The sequence below is a fragment of the Giraffa tippelskirchi genome, chromosome 5 (assembly GCF_054371585.1).
Source record: "Giraffa tippelskirchi isolate mGirTip1 chromosome 5, T2T-mGirTip1v1.2.pri, whole genome shotgun sequence".
NCBI lineage: Eukaryota > Metazoa > Chordata > Mammalia > Artiodactyla > Giraffidae > Giraffa > Giraffa tippelskirchi.
Genome location: NC_137279.1, coordinates 82928911 through 82944660, shown reverse-complemented (window position 1 = coordinate 82944660; position 15750 = coordinate 82928911). Strand labels below are relative to the sequence as shown.

Sequence of the window (15750 nt, the reverse complement as noted above, 5' to 3'; positions counted from 1 at the left end):
CTTAGTCGTGTCTGACTCTTAGCGACCCCATGGACTGTAGCCTACCAGGCTCCTCCATCCATGGGATTTTCCAGGCAAGAGTACTGGAGTGGGGTGCCATTGCCTTCTCTGCAAGAAAGGCTAGACCACAGCATTTATTTCCATGTGAAAAAGAATGGTATGTCCTTCTGGGTCTGCATGTCTTTCTAAGGTCATGCTGGTATTCTGATCCCCATAGCCCCTTGTGAATTTGAAGATTTTGCAATATAATGCAGAGGAGGCCCAGCGGTTGGGTACAGCATGGCACCTAAGGAAAAGACAGGATGAGCTGATGTACCAAGCAGCTGTTTAGAATGGGCCCAGCTACCCCAGAGTGAGATGTTCAATAGGGAGAAACTTCCCTCAAATTAAAACATACAGGAAGACTTAAGTCCAATGAATCCAACAGAAGCTGGGATTGCCCTGGTATCAGCTTACCTGAGGCTGCAGTCAGAGTCAGGCAAGAAGAACCAACCAGGAGGTAAAGGAAACAAAACACAACTGTGATGAAGATGCCAGCACCAGCAGGCATTGACACTTACTAAACACCAGACCATTAACATACATTTATACTTTATTCCCCAATATAAGACACCATGATCACCTTTTTACAGCTATAAAGATTAGGGCTTGGAGAGGTTCCAAAACTTGCCCAGAGTCTCACAGATCTAAGTAGTCCACCCAAGGTGAGGTCCGCAACTGACTGCGTCTAAAGCTCTTGAACTCAAGCATCACCCCACAGGGCTTCTGTCCCATGTGTTTCCTTATCCTTTAAAACAGACTTTATCAAGCATCCTCAGAATTCCAGGCCTGTGCTAAACCCTGCGGACACAGTGGTAAAAAAAGATACATTCGGTCCCTCATGGCATTTAGCGCTCTGGCAAGAACACAATCAAACAAGCAATCCCAGTCAAGTGGGATCCATGTCACGGCAGGAGAGGTTAAGGGTAAACCCCCAGGCACAAGGGAATAAGAGTCTTCCTCCATGAAGTTAGTCTTAGAAAGAAGCTTAAGAGATATGCTGGCAAGACTGAAGAGTGAGTAAGAGAGACAGAGAGGGAATAAACTCTTCAGATGTGGAAGTCAGTGGGAGACATAGATATGTACTGAATGTAGAGGGAGGGGTCAGAGGCTCCCATGAGGCTGAGGAGATGAGCACAGTGAGATTCCAGAAGCCCTGTAAGCCATGGTAAGTGGTATGGGACTTGACTAGAATTGGCAATGGCAAAAACTACTAAGTCCCCAGGGACATGACCTCATTCGATTATAAGATTCTTCCACCAAAAGGGAGGCCAGGTTAACACAAATGTTGCCCCGTGGGACTGACACCCTGGGAAGGCATTCCATGCTTCACTTGGGCAGTTGAAATTTCTCTGGCCTTGTGAAACCCAATCCAAAAAGTTTCTGAACATCCTCCCCAGGGAGGGTGTGTGAGTCTTAGGTGAGCGAAGCAAATATATTCTAGATCTTTTTTTTATATGACCCACCAAGCCTTAGTTAGAGTCCAGCTTTCCCACTTGACAGGTGAGGAAACAAAGGCTAGAGCATTTCAGCGTGACTGTGGCAGACGGAATTACTGGTTCCAATTCATCATTCTCCTTAATAGTTTTATGTATCTCTACCCTGTCAGGGCCTTGAGGTGCATGCAGTATATTTCCCCTCCCCAGACTTTAGGTTTCATCTAATTTGATTTGACCAGCACAGTACTAGCAGCCATCATATGAGTAGAGGTTTTAAATGTGATTGAATGGTTAAGCATGCCTTCCTGCACTTTTACCACTGCCAGGAGATCATGCCTCATAGCTGCTGCTTCTCAAGCCTGAACCCAGTCACACACAGCAGACTTGAACCTGGTCTAAAGCTTAGAGCCAAGGTCAGCTGAGATCAACAGATCCCAGGAGACTTGAAGACTTTCAGTGTGAAGCAGAGTCACTTCTGTTAACCCAGAGACTTGCAAATGTGTGAATAAATGTTTCTGGTTGTATGCCAAGGAATTTGGGGGTAATTTGTTACACAGCATCATCACAGCAATGCCTGACTGATAAGAACTTACTCTGAACTTATAAAGAATCTTGCTGGAATGCACAGCACTGCCCTGTCATGGAACCAGGGCACCTTGGTGGTGGCCTTCTAAAGGAGAAAGCAATCCAGACTGCCACTACAACCCACTCTCCTACCCCCTGGCTTCCCGCCCACCACACATCACTCACCTGAGTCTGACGCTGCTGGGCTCACCAAGCTGAGCAGCTCCCGCTCCTTCTCATAGTCCCCTTTGCAGAGCAGCTGCCCCTCCTTCAGGACAAACTCATCACCCTTCTGGAGCTGCCGCTCGCAGACGCAGCAGCAGAAGCAGCTCAGGTGGTACACGCTCTTCTGAGCCCGCATCACAAACTCGTTGGGTGCGATGGCCTCAAAGCAGCCCCCACATTTGACAGCAAACAGCCTAGCAGCAGGGAAAAGGCAAAGCAAGGTCTGTGAGAAAGAGGGCTGAGGCCCAAGTCTTCCCTCAAGTCAATCGCAAAAGGAACTTCAAGAACTGGGATAAGGAGACTTGGAAAGGAATAGGCTTTAAATCTAGGTGATTTTATTCCCTGAGGAGGTTGAAACAAAGAATTCAGTCGAGTTCCTCTCTCAAAGGCTTAAGAAAAGAAGGATGAGCAGCCTTGGAGGAAATGTGAGCTGAAGCCCAGAGTGTATTTGGTGTGGTCCATGGCAGACTGGTGCAAGGCAGGCTGCCCAGGGTCCCCAAGGGCTGACTATTTAAACAAAATAACAGTAACAAAAAGGTCCAGGATTACTCCAATTGCATGCAAATAGATGGGCCCCAGAATGTGAATTTTTAACAAGCTCCCCAGGGCATTCTGAGGTGTCATCTAGTTTTTGAGAGAGAAACTGCATCCCAGCTTCCGAGCCTGATATTCAGTGGATTCAGCCCAGCTTTCAGGACTTTCATCTCATTTCACTTATTTTCAACCAGCCACGAAGAAGGTGTCCATCTATGCTAGGAGGAGGCAGTAGATACTAGTGATATAAAGGTTAATGAAATAATCCCTTCCAGAAATGAGCTCAGGCTAATAAGAGAGACAGATATGTCCAAATAACCAGAGGGCCCCAGAACACAGAAGAGGAGACAACTAACTGTCAGGGAGTCAGCAGGAGAATCTGCATTTGATAACACATTCAATAAATCTTGGTCAAGAGCATTATTCTATAGACAGGCCCTCCGCCATGATGGCCTAAGTGTGGCCAGTCCCATCTCACAAGTCCTTTCACACACTCACTCACTCATTTAGTCTTCTTTCCATTCATTTTTTCATTGATTCAGAAGCATCTACCACACACCACACCAGACACTCTGTGTCTTAACAGAGGGGCAGGGGAAGGAAACCCCCATCCAGCAGCATTCACGCACTAAGAGTCTCTTGGAGTGTCTGTTGCAGGCCCAAATAATACAAAACAAAGTCCTCATCCTCAGTCTCCATCCTCTGTTACAGAGGTCCCATAACAGTGAGAGAAACAGCAAAGAAACAAACAGATAATGTCTACCCAGAGGGATTTACCTTCAGGGAACAGAATATAAGAATGATATGAAGCAGTGCTTCATGAACACAAGATAGGTGGCATAAAGCTCCAGCCTGTTTATAACAGTTAATCACTTCTCAGTCCTGAAGCTGTACTAGTAGAGGGCTACATCTGTACACATGCACAGTGTCTTCATCTTGGCAACTTCCCGGACAAAGGGAAGAGTTTTGAGGGTAGAGTGGAAAAGTGGGTAAGAAGGAATAACCAAGAAAGGAACTGGCACAGAGAGAAGAAGGCCAAAGTCTTTAGGTGAAGGAAACGGAAGCCTGGAGAAGGGACTGAAGCTGCCTCCTGTGAGTCTGCTAGGGAACAGCCTCTCTGGACAGAGGCCAGCCTGCAGGGGACTCAGCACAGCTCGGGATGAGAAGCACATATGCAGTCTCACTCTTAACCTAGACCTCGGGCCCTGACATCAGCCTGCCCCTCCCCTTGACCACCAGATGCTCATTAGAAACACCCATCCTGATATGCCTTCCTTCTGCCTCTCAACTTCAGAAAGGAGGGTGAGGTTGGGGGGATAGTTCCGGGGCTGGTGTGGCTCTTTCACCACTAACCAGGTATGTGACAGCCCCCTAAACAGAACTCCAGGTCTCCGCTGCTCTGCCCATGCCCTCTCCCTTCCCCCAACTGCTCTGGGTGGTTCTGTTCTCCAACTCTGAACTTCAGAGCACATCCGGCCCTGGAACGATGGCCTTTACTCCCCACCCCAATGCTGGATGTCATGTATCAGACAGAAAATCCACCTAGTTCATCCCCAGCCCCGAGTCCCCAGACACTGTTTGCCAACCTAAGCAAACGAATCAGTGCTTTAACAGGAGCTGGTCAAACGCTCTTTGTCCCCAAGCTCTCCTTCTCCTCCCCTTCCCCAGGAAGGAACTGTCAAACAGAATCAAGGCAAACGCTCCCGGGAGTCAACAAGCTCTTGAGAATCCACAGTCGCAGGTGGTGGCATCTGTGCTTGTCTAACTTCTACCCTGTTAATCTCCTCCTCTTCCTCCTCCCTTCTTAATTTCAACCCCCACTCCAAAAACTTCTCCCAAGTAGGAAAAGGGAGGGTTAGGGGGAGCTCAACAAAGAAATCCCACCATACTGACTCAGGAACAGCTGGAGGAAGTGGCGGGAGTTGCCTGGGCTCAGATCTTGTAATGGTCATGATGGGCAGGGGTGGGGGGTATAGAGACCTAGAAGAGGCGGGGAGTCCTGTTTCTCTCCCTTTTCTTCATCAGCTTCCCCACTCTGGGTGAAGACCAGGTTGACCTCACCTAACTGCTTTTCACTAACCCGAGGGCAACCCAAGGAGAAAAGGCACACACAGTCCACCACCTGTGTGCCAGATATGTACACAGCTGTATGGGTACTACTGTGGACCCAGCTGCTGAATACACACTTCCCACAAGTTGTTGTCTCTAAGGCTCAGACAAGCAGAAAAAAGGATTTGTTCAAAAGTCCAGCTCGTAATTAAAACACAGCCTATCTCTTCCCAATGCCCTGGATGGCGGTCCCCACGGTGACTTCACCCTCTGAATGCTAATGAGACTTCACTCCGGGTTCAGAGCCTGGCAGCCTGGCTGTGCCCTGGAAAACTAAGCCTGATTTCCAGAAATGTCCAGCTCTGCCGGGCATATATAACAACTGTCAACTTTGCCCACCGCTAGACATTCACCCACTCCTGAAGGCTCCGTAAATGATTCTTATCTCTTTGTTACATCTAATTCCCTCACTTGTAAAATGGAAATAACAGGATCTAGCTGGTGGAGACATGTCCAGGGCCCAAGCCCTCTGTTAAGAGTTCTCCTTCCTCTAGTAAATGTCCTTTGTCCTCCATGGGGCAGCCATGGGGATGGAGCACTAAACAAGGCTGCCATGTCCTCAGGGAGCTCACATTCGCCATCAGGCTTGCAACAAATGACCACAGGAGGGTGTGTTTGGGGTATGCAGGAGGGGACCAGCCAGAAGAGCCCAGAAGAGCCCTACCCAACCGGCTCAGGCTAGAGATTACCCAGTCTTCTTTCTCTTCCTTCCCTCCCTCTCCATTTAGCTCTCTTCTTCTTCCTTCTGGCCCTTTCCTGCTCCCACCACAGGCAGGGTAGCCAAGGCTGACTGAAATTCCATTCCAGGCCTTGCCTATCTCTCTCCCTGAACAGCCACAGCTCTCAGATGCACAACTTGAAGTTTTGGTGAGAGAACTGGAGTCGAGTCTGCTGGCTCGGCCACTTCCAGGCAGTCCATGTGGGTCGGGGCTCGTCATGTAACCTCTGGCAGCCTCAGTTTGCTCCGATGATGATGCCTACACTCCTGGATTACTGGGGGTGAAATGACAGCAGGTCTGAGGACCTGGAGACCCATAAGGAAGGGCACAATTCTTAGTTCTTAGCCTTGCCTCTGTCTTTGACTATTTTTTTTCCCCAAAGGCGGCTGTCTGTGCTCAAGAGTTTCCAAGCTGTGTCCTGAGAGATGGCTTCTTCCTTGACAGCTGGAGTCCTTTTGCTGCCTCCTCACGGCTCTGACATTAGCACGACCTCCTCTTCAAAGTGTGCAGCACTGACCCAAAAGAAGAACGGGGGATGCATGGCTGGCACAGCTGACATGCAGAGCATATGCCTTAGACAAGGCATGTCCTCCCACCACAATGCACTGAGATAATGCAACAGTAATGAGGTATCTTGTACTAGGTGCCATGGAGGGCAGCAAAGGAGAAAATAAAAGGTGACCTGATTCAGGGAAAGTACCCAGGACTTGATGTAGGAAGACCTAGGCTCAAGGTTTCTTTTATCAAGAGGCCGCAGAAAAGCCACTATTTTTCCCTAGGCCTGTTTTCTTATCTTTAATGAAAAAGTACTGCCCTGTATCAGTTGTTACATCAAGTTCTTAGAGGTTGTAGAAGGGGTCAGTCTCTATTCTGCTTGTCTCCTTTTAACCAGTGAAGCCAACTCTGCCTACACCTAAATCCAGGTCTCCAGATAGCGTTTCAGCATGACAGGGCCTTATTATGGTAATTCTCCAAACATGGTATTTTCCAGAAACATATCATTCATAGACATACATACATATGTATGTATGTGTGTGTGCATATATATATATATGTATATCTGTGAATGTTATGGTTCATTCACAAATATACATACATCTGTATATACATATACACACATATACACACACATAACAGGTAAGGCAAGAAGAGGACATGTATGAATGAACACACAAACACACAAAACATACATACCAGCACACACAGAACACCAGAACACACAACGTACACACCAGCTAAAACCAACAACTCACTCACGTATCTCTCTTTCTTCCTATCTGCACAGTATAAATATGTAAGTACTTCCAGAGAGGATTTACATTATATACATACATATATATATATATTATACAAATTTTCAAATATATCTATTTCTAGAAAAGATTTCATTTGAAGATAGCAAAATGCTCCTAAGGCACATTTGAAACCCATTAGGCTGGATAATTTCTTAACTCACTCCCATTTTTATGATTCATGCGTTTATTATAGCGTTGGAGATCCTACTCTGTAGGTAAGGAGAATGTTTCCAAAGCAGATATGAAGGCTTGCCAGCTGAGAAACTCCTAGAGAACACGACTAAGGCGATGAAGACAGAGGTCAGACCTCCGGGAAGCAACAGAACACCTTGCACAGCAAGAGTTATGGCAGAAAGATGACAGTGTACCCGGATCCTGTGCGGGTACCTGGACTTTGGTGCTGGTTACGTGAGCTCAAGAAAATCACTCCACATTATACATATTGGGGTCCTCGTCATTAGAATATCTTTCATCCCCAAATTATTTTATTACAAAGAAAAAGAAGTTTATAGAAAATAGAGGAAGAGGAAACTGGTCTTCACTGAATATTTACTTGCTGCCAGGAACTGCAGTACTTCTTATATTCACTCCCTCACTAAATTTGTGTAGTAATAGCAAATAGAACTATTTTATAAACTCACAGAGAATCTTACCAGCTCAACTTTCCTCATGAAGCCTCTCTTCCATGAGAATGAGAGACGCTGGGATAGCTGATTCTTAAGTTCTTCCTCATATATCCTCTCTAGCACTCCTTTCACAGGAGAGATAAACAAACAGATCAAGCAGCTAATGTGGTGGTCTGAGCGACCAACAGGTTTCCTGGACACGCCCCTGGCTTCACAGGAGGTTCTGAGACTCTGCTGCCCACATGCAAGTGAAAAGCAGGAGTTAGGAATCAAGTTGATCCCTTCAAGTTACTTGGTTCTTGGGCCCCAAAGTATAAGAAAGGATCTGTGAAAGAGGTCTATCCTCTACGGAGTTGTCTTAAGAACAAACAGTATCCAGGAGATGTTCTCAGACCTAACACCACCATGCCCAAGAGTCTACTCTGATTCCAAGATGATTGGGAAACAAGATGATTCTTGCAGGAACCCCAGTCACTGGGACATTTGGTGGGTCACTGTTTCCAAGGTATAGGCAGAAATGCAGGTCAGTGGGGCTGTACCCAGAAAGACCCAAGAAAGCCCAACCAGAGAGACTAAGTTATAGAAACAGTAAGACAGGGAGGCAATGTGGTATAATCAGATAAACTTAGATCCAAGTCCCTGCTCCACCGCTTATTAGCTAGCCGTGTGATCTCGATCAAACCATGGTGGCATTAGTGTCCTCATCTATAAAGTGGAAATAATCAAGGGACCTCTGTCAGAGAGGCACAATAAGAATTAATTGAACTGACACATCAGAACTGCTTAGCACAGTGCTTGGCACATGCTAAATTTATAATAAAATGGTAACTATGATGATAAGGAGGAAGATGGAGAAAAAGAGCTGAATATGAAATATGATAGAGAAATTAGCAGGAAAAAATGATGAATCATAATGTCAGAGACTGGGAGAATCACGATGAGATAAAGGAGCATGGAAAGAGAAGGACTGGAGCAAATAATTTAGGAACAAGGCCATAGATAATGCAAGAATGTCAGCAGTCAGGTTTTTAGTGGTACTGGTTGTGGACTTGGGGGCCAGTCTTGATAATATAATGGAACCAAGGTCTGAGTTCCCACCTGCTTTAATGGCCTCAGGCTAGGGTTTGCATGCCACCTATCCACACAGGATCTGTCTGGATTCATCCAACTAACAGTGCTGGCATGGCTGGATGAATGCCTTCTTGCTCTGTGTATCAACGTAAAATATCAAATGAAGAGGTTAACTCAGGCTTAGTTTTCTTTTTGGTATCAATACTTTTTCACCCACGAATGCCCATGGCTCCCTCCAATTTCTCCCACCTCCTGCCACATTATCCTCTAGAAATCAGACACTAGATGCCGTGTTACCCCCACGTTTAGTCTCCAGGTTGATGATGCAACTTCCCATATACAGGAATATTAAAGAACGTGGCAGCCTCATGCAAACACAAATTTTTCCCAGGACAAAGGCTTTGAGACCCATGAAGGCTGAGGAGGACTATAACGGGAGCCCCCATTATGACATGTTAGAAGGTTCCAGAACCAAGAATATGTTTGGAAAGACTGAGATCTTCATTAACCTTGACCCAGAGTACTTCAGACCTCAAAGGAAGCCTCTTAAAGCATCCACACCATAGATTATTAAGTAGAAGGATGGAAAACAAATAAGCACATGAAAAACCCTGATGTCAACTTAAGGCCAACTGACTGTATACTGTTCTTTCTTACCAAAATAAGAAATCAGAGCCATTTTTAGCCTTGGACAGCAGATCACTACAGATCATACTGCCTTTCCACAGTCACTAACAATAGTAGTTTTAATCAAGTCTCTGAACTCTTTGGTCTAGAAAGTAGAAGTGGGTCTTTGTACAGTTCTTTAACAAGCAGGCAGTAATCTGCATAGCACTGTTTCCACCCTCTCCACCAGGGGGCAGCATAGTAGCATGCATTAAGTGCCATGTTAACTTGGTAACTGAGGTCACCCAGGCACTGAGACAGGGATTGGCTGTATGCCAAAACTGTCTGTCGGGGAAAATCTGCTGCTGGGAGTCTGGGAGACCATGTGGCTAAAAAGAAGGAGAGATGGTGAGAGAGATGAGCATTCAAAAGTATTGGGAACCAAAAGCATGGCTTGTGGCCTTAGAAGTAATGACACAAGCAACCTTGTCAGCTGGCTCAAGGTCTCTGTCCTTGAGGCTGAGCCAACACCACCACAATAAGCAATGGAGCCCGTGGTCCTGGGACGGTGGGAAAGTCTGCAGGGACAATAAGAGTGGCAAGATCTTCTATAGGAGACAGTCTCAAGACTCTGCAGTGGGGAGAAAATGGGAAACAATAAGCGGCTGGCAGAGCCAATCAGAGTCTGTCTCCCTGGGGCTCCTGGGGAGCTGTGAGAAGGACCATACAATGGGATGAGAACTGCTAAGTGTGATGTCTGCACTCCCAGAGGCTCTGTGAGGCGCTGGCTTCACCGAGAAGTACAGGATAACACACACAGCTCGTCACTGATGGCACATGTTGCTGGCAGTGGGCAGCTCTGACCTCAAAACGGGGGACTAAGTAGTTGGTTGGCCAAAAAGTTTGTTTGGGTTTTTCCATATTATCTTACGGAAAAATCCAAATGAACTTTTTGGCCAACTCAATACTTGTTGTTGTTGTTGTTGCTCTTCTCACAATGAATCTGTTCCAGAATCAGCAAGGTTAGTGGGAAGAGCCTGGCGTCTGAAGTCTGACAGAACCTGGATTCAAGTCTGGATCCCATCTTTGAGAACTTGAGCAAGCTAGAGACTGTTTTGGAGCCTCAGTTTCTTTGTCCATAAAATGAGATCATAACTCTCACAAGATGGTTTTGGAGGTTAAATAAGATAATGTATTTGAAGGATCTGATATATACTAGCTGTTCTCAGTAAGTGGCAGCTAGTAACTCCCTTTATTGAAACCAGTTTACCATATCTGCACGTGTAAGTGTTTGTATAAGATCATTTATTTCAAGACAGCCAAGGAAGCCAAAATTAGAACTTCATGTGCATCTCAAGTCTCTGTTCTTCATTATATAATAAACTAAATCAGACTTTAACGAGCCTTTCATATGTTACTGGAGAAGAGACCAACAGACAAATATGGAAGAACAAATACTCAAGAGGAAACAGGGTACATTTCATTCAGGCAACTATGGCTATGGTTTATCCTAACCTAAGGTCAATATTGACATTAACCAACCAGTGTTGATCAACACCCGCGTTCATTGCCCAACACCCAGCATATGTTCAGGAAGTCAGTAGCTCCACGTTTGACTGGCCAGAGCCAACAGTTGCTATTTGGTTAATGATGACATTATCTGACAAATAGTTAGAACAGATCTTTTCCCCTTATCACTTCAGTTCTCGGGTGACTGCTTCTCACTGAGTCTACTGACCACTGTATGGATGATGTACACTGAGATGCTGATATTCTTGCCTTGTGCCCCTAACTCCCAGACCCCGCCCCCAGAGATCAGATCATTTTTCCCCTCATTTTACAAATGGAAAGAAACTCAGGCCAGAGAAGGAAATGTGACTACCCCTCACCACAAAGAAAGTTCAGATGATTGAGAGGACCAGCCAGAGCTTGAGGCTCAGTTAATGATCAAGAAATACACAGGGAACTCTGCTCAATTTTGTGTGGCAGACTGGATAGGAAGGGATTTGGTGGGAGAATAGATACATGTATGTGTATGACTGTGACCCGTTACTGTCCACCTGAAACTATCACAACATTGTTAAGTGGCTATACTTCAATATGAAATAAAAAGTTTTAAAAAAAAATAAATAAAGGAGGTTATTTCATGGCCCAACTAGGGATGGAAATGTGTCCCCAGGCTCTTCAGTGGGGGCTTCCCTGGTGGCTCAGATGGTAAAGAATCTACGGGCAATGCAGGAGACCCAGGTTCTATCCCTGGGTCAGGAAGATCCCCTGGAGGAGGAAATGCCAGCCCACTCTAATATTTTTGCCTGGAGAATGCCATGGACAGAAGAGCATGGTGGGCGACAGTCCATGGGGTCACAAAGAGTTGAACACAACTGAGCAACTAAGCACACACACACACAGGCTCTTAAGTAGCACCCTAATGAGCTGAATAAGCAGACAGTATGTGTCAGGGAGTCTCTTGCTTAGAGGGTCTCTTTCCCCTCCCCCTTTCTTTGCCGAAACCTGGGAAGTTGTCTACGAGTCAGGCCATAGAGCAAAAGACTGCGGTAAAAGCATAGATTCCAATAATCCAAGCCAAGGTGGCACGACTTATATTATAGACTTTCCATATTGTCACACAGACATGCAAAAAATGGCAAGAAACATAAAACAGACATACAGAAAATACATGTTCCCTTTTTAGGGAATTAAAGGTTTGGTTTCCTTTGAAAAATGTCAGTTTTCCTTTCCCTTCATCCTCATTAGCCTCCTGGGACGCTCATAAACATACCAGCAAAGAACAGAGCAGAGGGACTGAGATATTTTTAGCTGATATTCTGGGCACAGATTCCTATTGTTCCATAAGTTTTGGCTTGACTGGATGGCACGTGGCCAACACAATGTATACGCTTACAAAGAATGTATGTTTCCTGGGCTCTGTGTGTGTGTGTGTGTGTGTGTGTGTTAATAGTAAGAAGGACAAGGACATTATTGATGATGCTTTGATGGGAAAGATTCTGAGATCCCAGCAGGGGGCAACACTGAGCTCTTCATGAATCCTGTTTGCTTTTGTCACTATCGCTTTTCATTTGCTAGCACTGTGCTATATGTCCAAAAAAAAAAAAGAGAAGACAAAGGAAAAGCTATATTGTCACAATCCAAAAGTACCTCATAATCAACTGCTATCAACTGCACTGTATTAGGAACTAGATGTATCCTGAAGATCAGTCAGTGATGATGTTCCTACATCATCTAGTACCATGACCAGCACACCACAATGTTTAAAACATTTCCAGTTGCTATTACTCTCCTTCTCCTCATTTGTAATGCCTCTCCTCAAGAGTGACCCACTCTTTGGGGAGAGACAAGGAAAGACACACACTGCCTCACCTTTTGAATAAAAATCTCCCACTGTGACATAAAAACCAAAGGGAACACCATGTAGGACTTTCCCTTCCCATGTGAGAGGTGAAAAATATCTCCAGATAATTTGAATTTCCAGAATGCCTTTAGTTCAAAGACCTCAAAGCACGTACAATCTTGTGTAACATCTCAGCTCGGAAGTAAATGTGGGGAGGTCAAGTTTTATTATCTGATTCTATTACCTTCATCACACAGCAACTAGCATCACAGCAGAGCATGGCACGTTACACACTGCACCAAGATTCAGCAGTGGTGGAGCCCTGAGTAAAAAAACTAGGTATTCTGAGCCTCTGAGGCAGCCTCTTTCCCATAATATTGCATTGCTTTCCTTTCAAGTTAGACTCCACCTGTCTTGAGACCTCCAGGAAGGTTTCAACAAAGTCTGACCCAATGCAAGTATTAGGAAGAGAAACAGCTTTTATTTTTACCCTTCAACATTTTACCCTTTTTATCCTTATCACCCTCCTCACACATTAAAAACTAGAAGACACCATATCCATTATGAAGGCTACTATCAAAAGTGGAAAAAGAACAAATTTGGCAAGGATAAATTGGAACCCTTGTGCACTGTGGGAAGCAAAATGGTTCAGCTACTACAGAAAAGAGTATGATAGTTCCTAAAAATTTAAAAATACAATTACCATATGATCTAACATTTCTACTTCTAGGTATATACCCAAAATAATTTACAGCAGAGACTCAGAGGTTTGTACATTCATATTCATAGCAGCAGAATTTACAAAGTCCAAAAAGGGAAAGCAATCCACATGTCCATCAACAGATGAATGGATAAGCAAAATGTTGTACATACATCGGAATATACTGGAATACTAGTCAGCCTTAAATGTTATAAAATATTATTTGGTCTCAAAAGGAAGGAAATTCTGACACATACTACAACATAATGAGCATTTTATGCTAAATGAAATTAGCCAGTCACAAAAGGACAACTATTCTATTATTTCACTCATATCAGATAACCTGAATAGTCAAATTCAGAAAGATAGAAAGTAAAATAGTGGTTGTCTGGGGCTGGAGGAAAGAGGGAATGGGAAGTTATTATTTAATGGGTACAAAGTTTCAGTTTTGCAAGATGAAAGGAGAACTGTGGTTGGATGGTGGTCATGGTTGCACAACAATGTAATGTACTTAATGCCACTGAAATGTACACTTAAAATTGTTGAGATGGTAAATTTTATTTCATGTGTCTTTTACCACAATTTTTAAAAATTAATTAATTAAAAAACTATAAGACATATTCATACTCTACCTCTTGTAACCAAAATTGAGGTGACTGTGCTCCTAGTTGAAAATCTCACCTACTGAGGCTCCCTTGCAGCTAGAAGTGGCCATGTGAGGCAGTACATGGGGTTCTATTGGGGATGGAGGTGCAAGTAGAAGTTTTGGAAAAGCTATTGTCCTCTTGATAAAATGAGACAGCCTCAGCTGATACAGACATTTTGCTCTTCATCCCTTCTCTTATTTCTGTCTGGAACTAAAACACAACACCTGGAGATGAAAGAGCCATCATGGCACCAGAAAGATGAAAGCTGCCTGCTAAAGATGCAATACAAGAGGAGTGAAACCTGGGTTCATGAAAACTTTTGTGAACAGTTGTACCATCCTTGGACTTCCTATTGCTTGATTCTCTTTCAACAAAATAAAATAAAATCCCTTTTTACTTAACCCACTGTAGTCAGGATTCAGTTATATGAAATCAAGTGTTACATGAAGGACTTCCCCATCCCATTCAATGTCTATCTAGGCCAACTCTTCCACTTAAACAGTAGACCTCATCACTTCAGGCTTTCTCAAAAGCTACATCATATATTTTCTCTCTCTGTAAACATTTTAATTTTTTTTAATTTCTCCCACACTAGGAAAAATTACCCTTCTCTTGATACTACTTCATCCACCAGGTATGTCCTCATTTATTTGATAATCTTTGTAGAAAAATTCAAAAAGAAATTACTTCTGCTTTCTATCTCCAGTTCCTCTTCTTCTAGTCTCTCTAAAGGCCAATCCAATGGGGCATTTGTTCTACTTACTCTTTCTCATTTCCTATAAAGGTCATTAATGGCCTCTATATTTCTCAGTCATCATCATACTGAGCCCGTCAGCAGCATCTGACATTGGGATCACTTGGCTTCCAGGACCACTGACTTTCTTGGTTTTCTTCCTATCTCACTGATCACTCCTTCTTGGTCTTCTCACTAGTTCCCCTCATCTCCCTAACCTATAAGTATTTCATCCCCTTCTCCTCCTAGACCACTGCTCTTGAAGATCTTCTCCAATCTCACTACTTTAAGTATTATGTTTCTGTGAATTACTTTGACATTTCTATCTCCACCCAGATCACTCTCCTAAATCTACATTATATCCACCCAGGCACTGGCGACCCACTCCAGTACTCTGCCTAGAAAATCCCGTGGACGGAGGAGCCTGGTAGGCTGCAGTCCATGGGGTCGCTACGAGTCGGACACGACTGAGCAACTTGTCTTTCACTTTTCAGTTTCATGCATTGGAGAAGGAAATGGCAACCCACTCCAGTGTTCTTGCCTGGAGAATCCCAGAGACGGGGGAGACTGGTGGGCTGCCATCTATGGGGTCGCACAGAGTCAGACAGGACTGACGTGACTTAGCAGCAGCAGCAGCATCTTTATTATCAACCACCATTATCAACCAAAGATCCAGATAAGGTAAAGCTAGATGAATGAGGTTCATCGATATCTATATTGTAATCTCAATCAACTCTACTGAAATATTTTACGAGAAAGGAAAGGCTTGAGGTTGCCTGCCACCTCTGGAGAGAGAGCTCAGGCTCTGAGATCAACAACCCAGGCCAGGTCTAACTAACCCAGAACAGCATCAACCTTGGAACTTCTATAAGAAACAAGCAAGTGGAAAATGGGGAGAAAAACAGAAAAGCCAAGAGGAGCAGTAGTGCGTGTGGAGCACCAGGCAGCAAACCCCCACCCCAACCACAATATTCATGTGTGAGTCTGGGATATAATTTTCATCTTGGATGCCTTTCATATGGCTCCACTCCCCAGAGCCAGCTCCATTCAGAGGATTAGAGAACAGGGACAAACATGAGGAGCTAAAGAACCAC

At 44.5% G+C, this 15750-nt stretch overlaps 1 protein-coding gene across 3 annotated transcripts in view; it reads right to left on the bottom strand.

Annotated features, from left to right (window-relative positions):
- Positions 1 to 15750, bottom strand: part of LMX1A (LIM homeobox transcription factor 1 alpha) — a 172006-nt gene that overhangs the window by 57013 nt on the left and 99243 nt on the right. For all 3 annotated transcript variants that reach the window (XM_081486015.1, XM_081486017.1, XM_081486016.1), the window contains exon 3: positions 2229 to 2461. In XM_081486015.1, coding sequence (XP_081342141.1) covers positions 2229 to 2461 — 233 coding nt within the window. The remainder of the gene's footprint in view (positions 1 to 2228; positions 2462 to 15750) is intronic.